Source organism: Mustelus asterias, unplaced genomic scaffold (assembly GCF_964213995.1).
Source record: "Mustelus asterias unplaced genomic scaffold, sMusAst1.hap1.1 HAP1_SCAFFOLD_150, whole genome shotgun sequence".
NCBI lineage: Eukaryota > Metazoa > Chordata > Chondrichthyes > Carcharhiniformes > Triakidae > Mustelus > Mustelus asterias.
Genome location: NW_027590172.1, coordinates 154,112 through 173,646, shown reverse-complemented (window position 1 = coordinate 173,646; position 19,535 = coordinate 154,112). Strand labels below are relative to the sequence as shown.

Genomic DNA, 19,535 nt, shown 5'->3' with positions numbered 1-19,535 from the left:
TGCGGCGCTCCCTCAGTGCGGCGCTCCCTCAGTGCGGCGCTCCCTCAGTGCGGCGCTCCCTCAGTGCAGTACTCCCTCAGTGCAGCGCTCCCTCAGTGCAGCGCTCCCTCAGTGCAGCGCTCCCTCCGTTCAACGCTCCTCAGTACGGCGCTCCCTCAGTGCGGCGCTCCCTGAGTGCGGCGCTCCCTGAGTGCGGCGCTCCCTGAGTGCGGCGCTCCCTCAGTGCGGCGCTCCCTCAGTGCGGCGCTCCCTCAGTGCGGCGCTCCCTCAGTGCGGCGCTCCCTCTGTGCGGCGCTCCCTCTGTGCGGCGCTCCCTCAGTGCGGCGCTCCCTCAGTGCGGCGCTCCCACAGTTCAGCGCTCCCTCTGTGCTGCGCTCCCTCAGTGCGGCGCCCCCTCAGTGCGGCGCCCCCTCAGTGCGGCGCTCCCTCAGTGCAGCGCTCCCTCAGTGCGGCGCTCCCTCAGTGCGGCGCTCCCTCAGTGCGGCGCTCCCTCAGTGCAGTACTCCCTCAGTGCAGCGCTCCCTCAGTGCAGCGCTCCCTCAGTGCAGCGCTCCCTCCGTTCAACGCTCCTCAGTACGGCGCTCCCTCAGTGCGGCGCTCCCTCAGTGCGGCGCTCCCTCAGTGCGGCGCTCCCTCCGTTCAACGCTACTCAGTACGGCGCCCCCTCAGTGCGGCGCCCCCTCAGTGCGGCGCTCCCTCAGTGCGGCGCTCCCTCAGTGCGGCGCTCCCTCAGTGCGGCGCTCCCTCAGTGCAGTACTCCCTCAGTGCAGCGCTCCCTCAGTGCAGCGCTCCCTCAGTGCAGCGCTCCCTCCGTTCAACGCTCCTCAGTACGGCGGTCCCTCAGTGCGGCGCTCCCTCAGTGCGGCGCTCCCTCAGTGCGGCGCTCCCTCCGTTCAACGCTCCTCAGTACGGCGCTCCCTCAGTGCGGCGCTCCCTCAGTGCGGCGCTCCCTCAGTGCGGCGCTCCCTCAGTGCAGCGCTCCCTCAGTGCAGCGCTCCCTCAGTGCAGCGCTCCCTCAGTGCAGTGCTCCCTCAGGGCAGCGCTCCCTCAGTGCAGCGCTCCCTCAGTGCCGCGCTCCCTCAGTGCGGCGCCCTCTCAGTGCGGCGCCCCCTCAGTGCGGCGCTCCCTCAGTGTGGCGCTCCCTCAGTGCGGCGCTCCCTCAGTGCGGCGCTCCCTCAGTGCGGCGCCCCCTCAGTGCGGCGCCCCCTCAGTGCGGCGCTCCCTCAGTGCGGCGCTCCCTCAGTGCGGCGCTCCCTCAGTGCAGCACTCCCTCAGTGCAGCGCTCCCTCAGTGCAGCGCTCCCTCCGTTCAACGCTCCTCAGTACGGCGCTCCCTCAGTGCGGCGCTCCCTCAGTGCGGCGCTCCCTCAGTGCGGCGCTCCCTCAGTGCGGCGCTCCCTGAGTGCGGCGCTCCCTGAGTGCGGCGCTCCCTGAGTGCGGCGCTCCCTGAGTGCGGCGCTCCCTCAGTGCGGCGCTCCCTCAGTGCGGCGCTCCCTCAGTGCGGCGCTCCCTCAGTGCGGCGCTCCCTCCGTGCGGCGCTCCCTCAGTGCGGCGCTCCCTCAGTGCGGCGCTCCCTCAGTGCGGCGCTCCCTCAGTGCGGCGCTCCCTGAGTGCGGCGCTCCCTCAGTGCGGCGCTCCCACAGTGCGGCGTTCCCTCAGTGCGACGCTCCCTGAGTGCGGCGCTCCCTGAGTGCGGCGCTCCCTGAGTGCGGCGCTCCCGGAGTGCGGCGCTCCCGGAGTGCGGCGCTCCCGGAGTGCGGCGCTCCCGGAGTGCGGCGCTCCCGGAGTGCGGCGCTCCCGGAGTGCGGCGCTCCCGGAGTGCGGCGCTCCCTCAGTGCGGCGCTCCCTCAGTGCGGCGCTCCCTCAGTGCGGCGCTCCCTCAGTGCGGCGCTCCCTCAGTGCGGCGCTCCCACAGTTCAGCGCTCCCTCTGTGCTGCGCTCCCTCAGTGCAGCGCCCCCTCAGTGCGGCGCCCCCTCAGTGCGGCGCCCCCTCAGTGCGGCGCTCCCTCAGTGCGGCGCTCCCTCAGTGCGGCGCTCCCTCAGTGCGGCGCTCCCTCAGTGCAGTACTCCCTCAGTGCAGCGCTCCCTCAGTGCAGCGCTCCCTCAGTGCAGCGCTCCCTCCGTTCAACGCTCCTCAGTACAGCGCTCCCTCAGTGCGGCGCTCCCTCAGTGCGGCGCTCCCTCAGTGCAGCGCTCCCTCAGTGCAGCGCTCCCTCAGTGCAGCGCTCCCTCAGTGCAGCGCTCCCTCAGTGCAGCGCTCCCTCAGTGCAGCGCTCCCTCAGTGCCGCGCTCCCTCAGTGCGGCGCCCCCTCAGTGCGGCGCCCCCTCAGTGCGGCGCCCCCTCAGTGCGGCGCTCCCTCAGTGCGGCGCTCCCTCAGTGCGGCGCTCCCTCAGTGCAGTACTCCCTCAGTGCAGCGCTCCCTCAGTGCAGCGCTCCCTCAGTGCAGCGCTCCCTCCGTTCAACGCTCCTCAGTACGGCGCTCCCTCAGTGCGGCGCTCCCTCAGTGCGGCGCTCCCTCAGTGCGGCGCTCCCTCCGTTCAACGCTACTCAGTACGGCGCCCCCTCAGTGCGGCGCCCCCTCAGTGCGGCGCTCCCTCAGTGCGGCGCTCCCTCAGTGCGGCGCTCCCTCAGTGCGGCGCTCCCTCAGTGCAGTACTCCCTCAGTGCAGCGCTCCCTCAGTGCAGCGCTCCCTCAGTGCAGCGCTCCCTCCGTTCAACGCTCCTCAGTACGGCGGTCCCTCAGTGCGGCGCTCCCTCAGTGCGGCGCTCCCTCAGTGCGGCGCTCCCTCCGTTCAACGCTCCTCAGTACGGCGCTCCCTCTGTGCGGCGCTCCCTCAGTGCGGCGCTCCCTCAGTGCGGCGCTCCCTCAGTGCAGCGCTCCCTCAGTGCAGCGCTCCCTCAGTGCAGCGCTCCCTCAGTGCAGTGCTCCCTCAGGGCAGCGCTCCCTCAGTGCAGCGCTCCCTCAGTGCCGCGCTCCCTCAGTGCAGCGCCCTCTCAGTGCGGCGCCCCCTCAGTGCGGCGCTCCCTCAGTGTGGCGCTCCCTCAGTGCAGCGCTCCCTCAGTGCCGCGCTCCCTCAGTGCGGCGCCCCCTCAGTGCGGCGCCCCCTCAGTGCGGCGCTCCCTCAGTGCGGCGCTCCCTCAGTGCGGCGCTCCCTCAGTGCAGCGCTCCCTCAGTGCAGCGCTCCCTCAGTGCAGCGCTCCCTCCGTTCAACGCTCCTCAGTACGGCGCTCCCTCAGTGCGGCGCTCCCTCAGTGCGGCGCTCCCTCAGTGCGGCGCTCCCTCAGTGCGGCGCTCCCTCAGTGCGGCGCTCCCTCAGTGCGGCGCTCCCTGAGTGCGGCGCTCCCTGAGTGCGGCGCTCCCTGAGTGCGGCGCTCCCTGAGTGCGGCGCTCCCTGAGTGCGGCGCTCCCTGAGTGCGGCGCTCCCTGAGTGCGGCGCTCCCTCAGTGCGGCGCTCCCTCAGTGCGGCGCTCCCTCCATGCGGCGCTCCCTCCATGCGGCGCTCCCTCAGTGCGGCGCTCCCTGAGTGCGGCGCTCCCTCAGTGCGGCGCTCCCACAGTGCGGCGTTCCCTCAGTGCGGCGCTCCCTGAGTGCGGCGCTCCCTGAGTGCGGCGCTCCCTGAGTGCGGCGCTCCCGGAGTGCGGCGCTCCCGGAGTGCGGCGCTCCCGGAGTGCGGCGCTCCCGGAGTGCGGCGCTCCCTCAGTGCGGCGCTCCCTCAGTGCGGCGCTCCCTCAGTGCGGCGCTCCCTCAGTGCGGCGCTCCCTCAGTGCGGCGCTCCCACAGTTCAGCGCTCCCTCTGTGCTGCGCTCCCTCAGTGCAGCGCCCCCTCAGTGCGGCGCCCCCTCAGTGCGGCGCCCCCTCAGTGCGGCGCTCCCTCAGTGCGGCGCTCCCTCAGTGCGGCGCTCCCTCAGTGCGGCGCTCCCTCAGTGCAGTACTCCCTCAGTGCAGCGCTCCCTCAGTGCAGCGCTCCCTCCGTTCAACGCTCCTCAGTACAGCGCTCCCTCAGTGCGGCGCTCCCTCAGTGCGGCGCTCCCTCAGTGCGGCGCTCCCTCAGTGCGGCGCTCCCTCAGTGCAGCGCTCCCTCAGTGCAGCGCTCCCTCAGTGCAGCGCTCCCTCAGTGCAGCGCTCCCTCAGTGCAGCGCTCCCTCAGTGCCGCGTTCCCTCAGTGCGGCGCCCCCTCAGTGCGGCGCCCCCTCAGTGCGGCGCCCCCTCAGTGCGGCGCTCCCTCAGTGCGGCGCTCCCTCAGTGCGGCGCTCCCTCAGTGCAGTACTCCCTCAGTGCAGCGCTCCCTCAGTGCAGCGCTCCCTCAGTGCAGCGCTCCCTCAGTGCCGCGCTCCCTCAGTGCCGCTTCCCTCAGTGCAGTGCTCCCTCAGTGCAGCGCTCCCTCAGTGCAGCGCTCCCTCAGTGCAGCGCTCCCTCAGTGCAGCGCTCCCTCAGTGCTGGATGAGGAATGTTGGATTTGATTTTTGCCTCAGGTCCCTGGACTGGGATTTGAACCTAGAACCTTCTGACTCAAAGGTGAGAATTGTACCCATTGAACCACGGCTGACATTATAGACAATACGAAGTTAGAAAGGGAAAGTTACCCTTTAAAAACCCCCAGCCTTTGCTTCCAGTGTCTAAACCTAATAATAAAAACTTCAGTATAAATAACATGGATTTGATGACAAATGTTGAAGTGTTGGTTTAGAGCCACAAGTTTCAACTTCCCATTTGAGCCTCGGGCACCATTCTGTCTCCCGACTTCTCGTGTCAATGACAGCCAGGCGGTGGAGCTGAGGGCTGAATTTAGCTGAGAATAACAGGGCCTGTGTCCCATTTGAGAAACTGCCCTGGGCGTCGCACTAATAGAGAGACAGGAAGGTGCTGGAGGACTGAGTGGGAAATGGGCCTCCAACCAATTGTTATATCAGTCACTCAGAGCTAAAGAGAAACCTGTCTCTTTAAATACATAAACAGGGAAGAGGCTGCACTGAAATCTGTCCCTTTTAACCTGCACAGAAGTTGGAGGATGAGATTGACAGGAGTCCATTCAGCCCATCATACCCATGCTATCTCTTTGAAAGGACTGATTCATCCAACTGCTCTGTTCTTTCCCCACAGCCCTGAAAATTCTTCCCTTTCAAGTCTTTACCCTTTGGAAAGATTCTATTGAATCTGTTTTCAGGCAGATCAGAACAACTCGCTGTGTCAAAAAATAAAATAAAATCTCATCTCCCCCTCTGGCTCCTTTGCCAATTACCTTAGAGGGACTCACTTTCTGTTAAAGAGCCTGCCAACCCCTCTCACCCACTTTCCCTAAAGTGCATCAATCTCATCAGGGAAAATCCAGAAAAATCAAATATTTTTCCTGATAAAAGTTTATTAATGAAACAGAACATGGTTAAAACAAACAGAAAATGACTTGAAGATCAAAGACAACCAGAGTAAAAGGATGTTCACAATGTTCTGGACACAAATGGTTTCTCTTTAATTCATCTGTTGCCTGTTCCCTGACCTCTTTGTGGAACACCTCCGCTCAGTCCACAAGCATGACCCTGACCTTCCGCTTGCCATTAGAATTCACCACCTTGCTCTCACACTCACATTTCTGTCCTCGACCTGCTGCAATGTTCCGGAGAAGCCCAACACAAGCTGGACAAACAGCCCCTCATCTTCCGATGAGGCACTTTACAGCCTTCTGGACTCAACATTGAGTTCAACAACTTCACACCCTGAACTCTCTCCTCCATTTTGATTTGTTTCTTTTTGCTGAGTGCCAGTCTGTATCTTGTCTTCATGGTTTTTTTTGCTTCCAGACAGAGCTGTCCTTTATTCTGCCATTAACACTTATTTTGGACCAATGATTTGTTTCTTTTGTACAACCTTCCCCTCTCCATTTCATCTTGCCCGCACTCTCACCAATCCCTGACTTTCCATTTTGCTCTGACCATTATTCGGTGACTAATTTGAATTCTTTCCAACATTCCAGTTTAATGTGACAAGAAGAACAGGAGTCAACCCTTAATTCTCTTCACAACCTTCCTTTATTGAACATTTTAGGTGCCAACTCAAACTTAAAAGGTTGCAACACTTCAGCTCTCGACTGAACATTAATTATTTAACTGAAAATAGACGCTACCCGTAAACACGAAGTCCGTTCCCGATGTGGAATCTGTCCTTTTGGTCCCGTATTGTCTGGAGACAATACACATCTCTTTAACCTGTGCTTAATGCTCCTCCACTCACATTGTCTGTATCTTTAAGATCTGGTTGGCTGTAGGGATTCGCATTCTAATCAGTATTCTGTAACTTGATTTTGTGTCTCTGTGCCCTGTTTGAGAGCAGATTTCCACTCCATCTGACGAAGGAGCAGCGCTCCGAAAGCTAATGGTATTTGCTACCAAATAAACCTGTTGGACTTTAACCTGGTGTTGTTAAAACTCTTACTGTGTTTACCCCAGTCCAATGCCGGCATCTCCACATCATGACTTTTGGTCCCTGACAATGTTCTTCAGGGCACGTCGTCTTCTTCTGGTGGTTGATCTCTCGGGTTATCACTGCAGACAAAGAGCTGCACGTCTTTTATCGACAAATTGTTTCAACTTTCCAGACGATTCGATGGCACCCAGCCAATGGTGTAACCAGAAACTGATCACGTGGCATACACAGCCAGCGAAATTACTTGTAAATGACACCATTATGTTTGGTTTGATCGCGTGTAGCTCACATCTCTTCCATAAAACTTGGTGCCATCATGTCTACCTCAAAGTAAACAACTTCCCACATTTGAGGTCTCTCATGGCAGACTGGTGCAGAACAAAGAACAAAGAACAATACAGCACAGGAACAGGCCCTTTGGCCCTCCCAGCCCGTGCCGCTCCCTGGTCCAAACTAGACCATTCTTTTGTATCCCTCCATTCCCACTCCGTTCATATGGCTATCTGGATAAGTCTTAAACGTTCCCAGAGTGTCCACCTCCACCACCTTGCCTGGCAGCGCATTCCAGGCCCCCACCACCCTCTGTGTAAAATATGTCCTTCTGATATCTGTGTTAAACCTTCCCCCCCTCACCTTGAACCTATGACCCCTCGTGAACGTCACCACCGATCTGGGAAAAAGCTTCCCACCGTTCACCCTATCTATGCCTTTCATAATTTTATACACCTCTATTAGGTCACCCCACATCCTCCGACTTTCCAGTGAGAACAACCCCAGTTTACCCAATCTCTCCTCATGACTAAGCCCTTCCATACCAGGCAACATCCTGGTAAACCTCCTCTGCACTCTCTCTAAAGCCTCCACGTCCTTCTGGTAGTGTGGCGACCAGAACTGGATGCATTATTCCAAATGCGGCCAAACCAACGTTCTATACATCTGCAACATCAGACCCCAACTTTTATATTCTATGCCCCATCCTATAAAGGCAAGCATGCCATATGCCTTCTTCACTACCTTCTCCACCTGTGATGTCACCTTCAAGGATCTGTGGACTTGCACAGGGGTGGGTGGGGTCACATGGGATCAGAGGTGAGCTGGCAAGGTAGATACAAAACTGGCTCTGTCAAAGAAGACAGAGGGTAGCAGTGGAAGGGTGTGTTTCTGAATGGAGGGCTGTGACAAGTGGTGTTCCACAGGGATCAGTGCTGGAACCTTTGCTGTTTGTGATATATATAAATGATTTGGAGGAAAATGTAACTGGATTGATTAGTAAGGTTGCAGATGACACAAAAGTTGGTGGATTTGCAGATAGCAATGAGGACCATCAGAGGATACAGCAGGATATAGATCAGTTGGAGACTTGGGCGGAGAGATGGCAGATGGAGTTTAATCTGGACAAATGTGAGGTAATGCATTTTGAAAGGTCTAATACAGATAGGAAATATACAGTAAATGGCAGAACCTTTAAGAGTATTAATAGGCAAAGGGATCTGGGTACACAGGTCACTGAAAGTGGCAATGCAGGTGGAAAAGGTAGTCAAGAAGGCATACGGCATGCTTGCCTTCATCGGCCAGGGTATTGAGTTTAAAAATTGGCAAGTCATGTTGCAGCTTTATAGAACCATAGGTAGGCCGCACTTAGAATATAGTGTTCAATTCTGGTCACCACACTACCAGAAAGATATGGAGGCTTTGGAGAGGGTAGAAAAAAGATTTACCAGGATGTTGCCTGGTGTGGAGGGCATTAGCTATGAGGAGAGGTTGGAGAAACTTGGTTTGTTCTCACTGGAGCGATGGAGGTTGAGGGGAGACCTGATGGAAGTCTACAAGATTATGAGAAGCATGGACAGAGTGGATAGTCAGAAGCTTAGGGGGCATAGGTTTAAGGTGTGAGGGGCAAGATTTAAAGGAGATGTACGAGGCAAGTTTTTTTACACAGAGTAGTGGGTGCCTGGAACTCGTTGCCGGGGGAGGTAGTGGAAGCGGATATGGTCGTGACTTTTAAGAGGCGACTTGACAAGTACATGACTAGGATGGGAATAGAGGGAGATGATCCCCGGAAGAGCTGGGGGTTTCAGTTCAGTTGGGCAGTCTGGTCGGTGCAGGCTTGGAGGGCCGAAGGGCCTGTTCCTGTGCTGTAATTTTCTTCGTTCTTTGTTCATTTTGTCAACACAGAAAGCTTCAGGTCACAGTTCCAGACCAGGTCATCACTCACAGTAACTCTGCAGCCTGCATCTGTTTTTAATTATAAGTTGACCAAAAATCCCAGCATGCCTAATTCTTAGTCACCGTTGCTTTTAAAAGCTAATATTGCCATTACGGAAGTCAAAAATTATTGTTGTAGTGGATCTTTGACCAAGTACACGACTCTCCCCCTTTCCCACTTACTTCAAACCCATTACATTTCTCCCTCTCTTTAGTTCTGAAGTAGAGTTACATTGGACGTGAAACATTAACTCTGTTTCTCTCTCCACAGATGCTGCCAGACCTGCTGTGTTTTTCCTGTTCTTTGTGTTTATTTCAGATCTACTTGTAGTGGTAGGAAAAGCACTATTTACTATCCAGGATAAAATAAATGTCCTTGATCAGCTTTTGTGGATCATTTCAGTGGCAATGTGCTCTCCCAGGCTCTAAGAGCATCAGCCCACTGGAAGCAAAGTCGTGAGACCGGCCAGACCAGCAGAAAGAATCTCTCCGACCCTCCCACTTCACCAATAGCAGAATCCAACCCCTGTAATCACTTGTGAACTTGCTGGTGTCTCTGCAGGTTGGATGATCGATTGCATCTCTTCCCACACTGAGAGCAGGTGAACGGTCTCTCCCCGGTGTGAACTTGCTGGTGTCTCCGCAGTGTGGATGACCTCCTAAACCTCTTTGAGCAGTGAGAGCAGCTAAATGGTCTCTCGTCAGTGTGAATGGGTTGGTGGACCATCAGTTCCCGAGAGCTTTTGAAGCCACTCCCACAGTCAGAGCATTTAAAGGGTCTCTCCTGGGTGTGAGTGACCTTGTGACTCAACAGGTTGGGCAACTGAGTGAACCCCTTCCCACACACAGAGCAGGTGTACGGTCTCTCTCTGGTGTGAACCCGTTGGTGGGTCAACAGATTGTTCAACCGAGTGAATCCTTTCCCACAGTCAGAGCAGGTGAACGGCTTCTCCCCGGTGTGAATGCGCTGGTGGGTCAGCAGATTGTTTAACCGAGAGAATCCTTTCCCACACACAGAGCAGGTGAATGGTCTCTCCCCGGTGTGAATTTGCTGGTGTACTTGCAGGTTGTATGATGTTTTAAATCTCTTTGTGCAGTGAGAGCAGCTGAACGGTCTCTCCTCAGTGTGAATGCGCTGGTGGGACACCAGATCTCCAGAGCATTTGAAACCACTCCCACAGTCAGAGCATTTAAAGGGTCTCTCATTAGTGTGAGTGAGATTGTGTTTCAGCAGGTTGGATAACTGACTGAATCCCTTCCCACACACAGAGCAGGTGAATGGCCTCTCCCCACTGTGAACTCCCTGGTGTGTTTGTAAATGGGATAATTGAGTGAATCCCTTCCCACACACACAGCAGGTGAATGGTCTCTCTCCAGTGTGACTGCGCCGATGAGTTTCCAGTGCAGATGGGAACCTGAATCCTTTCCCACAGTCCCCACATTTACACAATTTCTCCATTGTGCGGGTGTCCTTGTGACTCTCCAGGCTTGACAATCAGTTCAGTCACAACATAACATGGGTGCGGTCTCTCTGCTGCAATGTATTTTCAGGCTGTCTGACTGGTTAAAGTTCTTTCCACAGTCATTGCATGTTTCAGTGTGTGTGTGTCTCGGTGCTTTTCCAGTCACACTGATGTTTAAAATCTCCTGAAGCAGACAGAGCAGAGAAACATTTCCATTCTAGATTCAAAGGTCGATGATATTCAGGTCCCAATGAACTGAGTGACTATGTTAGCTTTTGATGTGAAGATTGGTTTGATATTCGTCTTTAAATCTTCACCTTCTGATATCCTGCAAAAGGAATTTATAAAAGTCATCAATGTCAGCACAGGATAGAAATTCAGAACAGACAATTCTAGTTTCTATAGAACATTCTTTCCTCTCTCATTCCCCAAAAGCTGTAAATCTCCATCCCACACACTCTCCCTCCATTCTCACTCTGCTGTATCTAATATTCACCCTCCCAATTCTCCTGAAGGTGCTGATTGAGGCTGATTGACAGATCCATGCTCACTGCTTCCTGTCCTGGACACAGAGAGCTGAAAATGTACCTGCAGGCTGCCAGACAGATAAATGTCTACATTAGTGGACGAATAATGTGTGGAAGAAACCGGCTGGATTCACTTCCTTTCCCTTCAGTTGCTGCAAGTCCCCAATTTTCCCCAGAATGAGAAAAGAAATGGAAAGGGGGAAACATTGATTTCCTCCCAGATGTTGCCCAGAGGAAGTTTCACTCTGAAAATCATTGGACAACTTCCGCATTGAGACGTCACAATCAGCCATTAGGAATTACTCGGCTCCGCAGTGACGTCTCCGCCTTCCAGTGCGCAGGCCCGGGCGCGCCCCCACCTGTTCACCCTCCTTCCTCTGCACCTCATCGAGCCGAGGTTTCCAGGCAACCGGCTGACGGCTCCGGCCAGAGCGAGAAGCCGCTCGGTGATCTCCCCCGCCCCACCAGGGACTGCGCATGTCCAAAGGGAGAGGGGAGCCTGCGCATGTGCGGGGCTGTGCCCACCCTCCCTGCAGGTTGACCAATGGTAAGAGTCGGAGGACCGGAAGGACTCTGGTCCTCCAGCCAATTAGAGCGCGGGCTTTGTGTGAATGAGGATTGCGCTTCAGAAAACCTAAAACTTGCTCCTGTCAACAACATCTGTGAGTAAAATGTTCTCCTTCTTTCCATTTCTTATTATTTCTTGTTGTGTAATATATTACTGCAGCTACATTATATATTTCCAGTTATAAACTCATTGCAGCACAGAAGGAGCTAATTGAGTAACTCGAGTCATGGAATCCCTACAAAGCAGAAAGAGGCCTGTTGGCCCATGAAGTCTGCACTGACTCTCCAACAGAGCATTCTTCCCAACCTTCTCCCAGTAGTATGACGGATTTATCCTGCTAATCCCCCCAACCCACACACCCTGGGACACGAAATGGCAATTGAGCATGGCCAATCAACCTAACCTGTCCATTTTATAAACAGTGAGAAGTCTCACAATACCACGTTAAAGTCCAACAGGTTTATTTGATAGCACGAGCTTTCGGAGCGCTGCTCCTTCATCAGGTGAATGGCCACTCACCTGATGAACCTGGTGTTGTGTGCCCACCCCAGTCCAATGCCGACATCTCCATGTCATCTTATAACTGCAGATTGATTCTCTGTAGAATCCTGTTCTATCTTTCTATCAACATTCCTCTGCAAGTTGTATTTCCTTCAAGTACCCACCCAATTTCATTTTGAAATGATTGAACATCTTCTGTTCCACCATCCTCATAGGCAGTGAGTTCTAGATCATGTGCTCTCCCTACCTCAATATAAATCTTCCTCAAATCCCTGCTCGATCACTACTCAAGTAATGTCCTGTATATTACACTTTTATCCAGTATTATAGACATCTGTCTGGCAGCCTGCATGGAGATTTTCAGCTCCCTGTGTCCAGGACAGGAAGCCATGAGCATGGATCTGTCAATCAGTCTGAATCAGTACCTTCAGGAGAATTGGGAGGGTGAATATTAGATACAGCAGAGTGAGAATGGAGGGAGAGTGTCAGGGATGGAGATTCACAGCTTTTGAAGAATGAGAGAGGAAAGAATGTTCCATAGAAACTAGAATTGTCTGTTCTGAATTTCTATTCTGTGCTGACACTGATGACTTTTGTAAATTCCTTTCACAGGATATCAGAAGGTGAGAATTTACAGACAGAAATCTCAAACCAAACGTCACATCAACATCTGACAGAGTCACTCAATTCATTGGGACCTCAATATCATCGACCTTTGAAGCTAGAAGAAATGTTTCTCTGTTCTGTCTGCTTAAGGAGATTTTAAGCATCAGTGTGACTGGATAAGTGACACACACACACCCGAGTGAGAGTGTTCCAGTGCACTGAGTGTGGAAAGAGCTTTAACCAGTTACACAGCCTGAAAATACATCGCAGCATTCACAGCGGGAGAGACTGTACTCGTGTTCTGTGTGAGATTTAACTGATTGTTTAACCTGAAGAGTCACAAGGACACCCGCACCATGGAGAAACCGTGGAAATGTGGGGACTGTGGGAAAGGATTCAGTTTTCCATCTATGCTGGAGATTCATCGGCGCAGTCACACTGGGGAGAGGCCGTTCACCTGCTCTGTGTGTGGGAAGGGATACACTCAGATAATTGATTTACAGAGACACCAGCGAGTTCACACTGGGGAGAGGCCATTTACTTGCTCTGAGTGTGGGAAAGGATTCACTCGGTTGTCCAGTCTGCAGAGACACCATCGATTTCACACTGGGGAGAGACCTTTCATCTGCTCTGTGTGTGGGAAGGGATTCACTCAGTTAATTGATTTGCAGAGCCATCAGCGAGTTCACACTGGGGAGAGGCCGTTCACTTGCTCTGTGTGTGGGAAAGGATTCAGTGTGGCATCAGGCCTGCGGAGACACCAGTTAGTTCACACTGGGGAGAGGCCGTTCACGTGCTCTGTGTGTGGGAAAGGATTCAGTCAGTTGCCCTACTTGTTGAGGCACAATGTCACTCACACCCAAGAGAGACCCTTTAAATGCTCTGACTGTGGGAGGGATTTCAAAAGCTCTCAGCTAATGATGTCCCACCAGCGCATTCACACTGAGGAGAGACCTTTCAGCTGCTCTCACTGCACAAAGAGGTTTAGATCATCATCTGCCCTGCGGACACACCAGCGAGTTCACACTGGGGAGAGGCCGTTCACCTGCACCGTGTGTGGGAAGGGATTCACTCAGTCATCCCGACTGCAGAAACACCAGCGAGTTCACAAGTCATAGAGTCATACAGTACAGAAGAGGCCTTTCAGCCCATCGAGTCTGCACTGACAAAACTATACTAAATTTGCACTAGTCCATTTTCCAGCACTTGGCTGATGGTGTTTGAACTGTCAAAACATTCAAGTGCCCATCCATGTGCTTCTTAAAGGTTGTGAGTTTTCCCGCCTCTACTACCCTCCCAGACAGTGAATTCCAGACTCCCACCACCCTCTGAGTGAAAACATTTTTCCTCAAATCCCCCAAAACCTCCTGCCCCTCACCTTAAAATGATGCCCCCTCGTTATTGACCCTTCAACTAAGGGGAACAGCTGCTTCCTGTCCACCCTGTCCATACCCCTCACAATCTTATACACCTCAATCATGACCCCCCTCAGCCTTCTCTGCTCTCAAGAAAACAATCCAAGTCTATCTAATCTCTCTTTATAGCTCGGCTGCTCCATCCCAGGCAACATCCTGGTGAACCTCCTCTGAACCCCCTCCAGTGCAATCACATCCTTCCTATGGTGAGGCGATCAGAATGAGTACAAACTGGGGTCAAGCAGGGCTGCGTCATCGCACCAACATTCATCCCCACCTTCCCCGCAGCAACACTCCACCCCAGCACCATGAAGCTCCCCACTGCAGTCGAGCTAACTGACTGGACCAGTGGGAAACTTTCAATCTCCGACCCCTCCAGGCCAGAAACAAGACCAGCCCAGCCTCAGTCATCGGGCTGCGGGATGCAGACTCCGGGGGTGGGTGGGCGGGGGGAATTTTGGCCTAGTGGTATTATCACTAGACTATTAAGCCATAAACTCAGCTGATACTTTGGGGACCCCGGGTTTGAATCCCGCCACGTCAGATGGTGGAATTTGAATTCAATAAAAAAAATTAAGAATCTACTGAGGACCATGAAACCATTGTCGATTTTCGGAAAAACCCATCTGGTTCACTAATGTCCTTTAGGGAAGGAAATCTATTGTTCTAACCTGGTCTGGCCTACATGTAACTCCAGGAGCCACAGCAATATGGTTAACTCTCAACTGCCCTCAGGTAACTAGGGATGGGCAATAAATGTTATGATGTGGAGATGCCGGTGTTGGACTGGGATAAACACAGGAGTCTATCAACACCAGGTTAAAGTCCAACAGGTTTATTTGGTAGCAAACGCCACTAGCTTTCGGAGAGCTGCTCCTTCGTCAGGTGAGTGGGAGATCTGCTCATACACAGCAAACAGGGCATATAAAGACACAAACTCAATTTACCAAATAATAGTTGGAATGCAAGTCTTTACAGCTAATCAAGTCTTAAAGGTACAAACAATGTGAGTAGAGGGAGCATTAGCACAGGTTAAAGAGATGTGTATGGTCTCCAGACAGGACAGCCAGTGAGACTTTGCAAGTCGAGGCAAGTTGTGCGAGTTACAGATAGTGTGACATGAACCCAAGATCCCGGTTGAGGCCGTCTTCATATGTGCGGAACCTCACGATGCTCCACTTCTCCAGCTTCCACCCTAAACACGTTAAAGAAGCCATCCCCTACGGACAAGCCCTCCGAATACACAGGATCTGCTCGGATGAGGAGGATCGCAACAGACACCTCCAGACGCTGAAAGATGCCCTCATAAGAACAGGATATGGTGCTCGACTCATCGATCGACAGTTCCGGACACACCACAGCGAAAAACCGCACCGACCTCCTCAGAAGACAAACACGGGACATGGTGGACAGAGTACCCTTCGTCGTCCAATACTTCCCCGGAGTGGAGAAGCTACGGCATCTCCTCTGGAGCCTTCAACATGTCATTGATGAAGACGAACATCTCACCAAGGCCATCCCCACACCCCCACTTCTTGCCTTCAAACAACCGCACAACCTCAAACAGACCATTGTCCGCAGCAAACTACCCAGCCTTCAGGAGAACTGTGACCACGACACCACACAACCCTGCCACAGCAACCTCTGCAAGATGTGCCGGATCATCGACACGGATGCTATCATCTCACGTGAGAACACCATCCACCAGGTACACGGTACATAATCTTGCAACTCGGCCAGCGTTGTCTACCTGATACGCTGCAGGAAAGGATGTCCCGAGGCATGGTACATTGGGGAAATCATGCAGACGCTATGACAACGGATGAATGAACACCGCTCGACAATCACCAGGCAAGAGTGTTCTCTTCCTGTTGAGGAACATTTCAGCGGTCACGGGCATTCGGTCTCTGGTATTTGGGTAAGCGTTCTCCAAGGCGGCCTTCACGACAGCGCAGAGTCGCTGAGCAGAGACTGATAGCCAGGTTCCGCATACATGAGGACGGCCTCAACCAGGATCTTGGGTTCATGTCACACTATCTGTAACTCCCACAACTTGCCTGGACTTACAAAGTCTCACTGGCTGTCCTGTCTGGAGACAACACACATCTCTTCATCCCTCCACTCACATTGTCTGCACCTTTAAGACTTAATTAGCTGTAAAGACTCGCATTCCAATCATTATTCTGTAAATTGAGTTTGTGTCTTTATATGCCCTGTTTGCTGTGTATGAGCAGGTCTCCCACTCACCTGACGAAGGAGCAGCACTCTGAAAGCTAGTGGTGTTTGCTACCAAATAAACCTGTTGGACTTTAACCTGGTGTTGTTAGACTCCTTACAATAAATGTTGGCCAGCCAGCAACACCATGTCCCACAAATTAATGAAACAAATGTCTGTCTGATCTACAAACTATCATCGACATGTTCACTGAGGCAGATGAGAGAATGGGCCTCTGACTAAACATCCGGGAAACAAAGGTTCTTTCACAGCCCAATACAATTCCCCTCATGACCATCAAGATCCACGGTGAGCCCCACACCTCGGGAGCATCCTGTCGGCATCGGCAGGCATCGGCGATGAAATCCAGCATCGACTCCAATGCGCCAGTGCAGGCTTCGGACGCCTGAGGAACAGAGTTCAAAGCCCGAGACCTCAAATCCAGCACCAAGCTCATGGTTTGCAGAGCAGCCGTGGTCCCTGCCCTCCTGTATCCATCAGAAACATGGACAATGTACAGAACACACCTCAAATCTCTGGAGAGATGTCACCAATGTTGCCTCCGCAAAATCCTGCAAATCTACTGGCAGGATAGGCGTATCAATGTGAGTGTCCTCTCCCAGGCCAATATCCCCAGTATCGAGGCACTGGTCACACTCAACCAGCCACGATGGGCGGGCCACATTGTACACAAGCCCCAGACAAGACTCCTGAAACAAGTGCTGTACTCCGAGCTCCACAATGACAAGCTGTTGGAGAAAATTCCGAATAGATTCGAGAAATTTTAAACCATTCGGCATCTCAGACACTAACAGAACCACCAGCATTGAGTTAAATGACTAAATCAGACACAGAAGCGAACAAGGGAACAGTCTACACACACGAACGTAGTAAAAGATTTAAACAATTAATTCTGATTTAAACATGAATTTTCTGATTTTAAAATGTATGTTAGCTGTATTTTTAAAAGCAATTGTAAACTTTAGCCAAAGGCAGGCTGCTGCAAGGCATGATGGTACAGGGATATTTACAGACAGGCTACATTCTTCGGAACAATGAAGCCACAGAATGTGACAACCTTGATCAGCGAAGTTTCTAACAGAAAGGTTCTCAAGGCAGCTTCAAGAATAGGGTTGATTCACACTGTTCAGATAAGACAGTGTCTTCTCAGACATGAGAACGTGCATTTGTCTGGTTTGGCCAGTGGCGGAGTAAGAGCCGGTGGGAACATTAACTTTGACCTTTGTAGCTAAGCGTCTGGCGTTGCTAAGCAATAGGGGGATGAAGTGTCTGGATTCTACTGACCATTAAATCCCATTGTGTCAGAGGATAAAATGCAATTGGCTAAAGTATATGACGTGTAATTAAGGATTTATTTGTATAGAAAATGATTTGTTCACACCTAATGAAAGGCAGGAGAATTTCTAATGAAGAATGTATAATTGATCCAGCCGAAGCATTGTACGTCAGAGTTATTGGAGAGATAAGGATGCTTCTCTTCTAGAGAGGCATTTCACTGTCCAATAATTTCTCCCTTCGATTGTTGGTCTGATAAAAGATGTGTCTTTAAACTGGGACACTGGCTTTCATGAGTCTTTGTATTGTCTGAAGTTTTTGGCGATACCTGGTCTCCAGTGGTAATGTACCCAGTGTGTTTTGGGGAATGAACTCAGAAGAATCATTCAACATTCAAGCCTGATTCTATTGACAAACAATTTATTGAGTTACGCCAGCGGGGAGAAGCCACAGGGGCTGACCATGTGTAACTCCACCCAACAAAGAATATCATCAATTCATATCCAGTTACTCAGCCCATCCCAGCTGGACACAATCCAATCAGAATGGTGATAGATTACATACATTATATATCGGTCCAATGAAATTAGTATCTGGGCATCATGGGGCTTTGTGATCAGCTCATAAACAGATTGGTGCCCCCATCATGATGTTTTCCAGACCACCTTAGCTTGGGCTTTCTTTGTACATAGAATCCCTTAGTTTGAAAAGGGGTGGACTAAAAGTTCTCAAATGGACGTCAGCACCCTTCCTTTGTTTTAATCTAATGACCACACGGTCTGGGAAACATTTCTATTGAATAAGCTCTCCTTTTAAACTCTCTTCTTCAGTATCCAATTCCAGAATTTCCCTTTTCATTGCGTCAGGAATAAATCTTTCGACCTTACATAAGAACTAGGAGCAGGAGTAGGCCATCTGGCCCCTCAAGTCTGCTGCGCCATTCAATAAGATCATGGCTGATCATTTCGTGGACTCAGCTTCATTTACCCGCCCGCTCACCATAACCCTTAATTCCTTTACTGTTCAAGAATTTATCTATCCTTGCCTTAAAAACATTCAACAAGCACTGGCAGGGAATGCCACAAAAGGCGCCGGAGTGTGGCAACTCGGGGAATTTCACAGTAACTTCACTGTAGTGTTAATGTAAGCCTTATTTGTGATTAATAAATAATAAATAAACAAACTTTGGATGAAGAAGTTCCTCCTCAATTCAGTCCTAAATCTGCTCCCCATTATTTTGAGGCGATGCCCCCCAGTTTGAGTTTCACCTGCCAGTGGAAACAACCTCCCTGCTTCCAATCGATTCCCATAATTTTATATGTACTATATTTCATAATTTTATATGTTTCTACAAGAGCTCCTCTCATTCTTCTGAATTCCAGTGAGTATAGTCCCAGTCCACTCAGTCTCTCCTCATAAGCCAACCCTCTCAACTCTGACAGGAAGTTTAACCAAAGATCAATCCAGTACAGGATTGGTCAGAATCATTTCACATGTCTCAAATTGTAACTAAGCATGACAAATTAAAACTCTCATTCTTAAATGTGTGAATTGTATCCGGATTAAAATTCCCACATGTTTAGTAAAATATCCTGGAATCAGGTCTCTGGCCATTAAATATGGCTCCATGGTCATAGAGTTTGAAAAAAAATCTTTATTAATTACACTTCGTTTTTAAAATTTGTTTGATTTAAATCACAGACAGAAATCCTCAAAGCTTGAAGCTTTCAACCACAAATATCATCCACACACAAGCAGAGAAACCTTAGCATGTGCTTTACAACAACAATGACCAAATTAATTCCCAAAGCGTTCTTGTGTTCCTGTTTTTAAACTTCCAGAAATACCTTTAATTAAAGACTCAAAATAAGATTAAATCCCCAGAAAGATAAACCTGAACAAATGTAGCCCAAAACAATGATAAAACACATCTACAAACATCCACATAAAACAAACAAAACACACAGATTCTCACGGCTCGTAAATTTCAAACAATGAATCCTCAGCATTCTCTCTCTCTCGCAGCTATAGCTTCTTAAAGCGACAGAGCACGACAAGCTCACAACTCCTCAATTAAAATAAGATACAAGGTGCTTAATTCTCCTCTATTATAACTCAAACTTGTTTTTGTTCCATCGAATGGTAGGATTAGAACCATTAGAATCTACTCTCAGAGATCCGCTTTTCAGTCCAGTGCTACTTAGAGTATACCGTCACTTCACCGACTATCAGGTCACAAGTCCCTCACAAATTTATGATAAAATAATTGATATGATGCCTGAGAACGCTTCTTAACTTCTGAACCAACTACCGACTGCTGTT

General features: G+C 51.7%; 3 protein-coding genes across 3 annotated transcripts in view; 2 read left to right on the top strand and 1 right to left on the bottom strand.

Annotated features, from left to right (window-relative positions):
* Positions 1–13,753, top strand: part of LOC144484978 (uncharacterized) — a 41,233-nt gene extending 27,480 nt beyond the window's left edge. Inside the window, exon 4 of the mRNA XM_078203304.1 lies at positions 13,392–13,753. Within this exon, the coding sequence (XP_078059430.1) occupies positions 13,392–13,478 (87 nt within the window). The 3' untranslated portion in view covers positions 13,479–13,753. The remainder of the gene's footprint in view (positions 1–13,391) is intronic.
* LOC144485002 (uncharacterized) overlaps positions 1–19,535 on the top strand; it is a 397,873-nt gene that overhangs the window by 240,435 nt on the left and 137,903 nt on the right. The gene's annotated exons all lie outside the window — the stretch shown is intronic.
* Positions 9,155–9,970, bottom strand: LOC144484971 (uncharacterized; the record flags this gene model as incomplete). Its single annotated transcript, XM_078203297.1, has 2 exons — positions 9,155–9,278; positions 9,447–9,970. Coding segments are annotated over 2 exons (648 nt in total), but the record flags the coding sequence as incomplete, so codon positions are not given.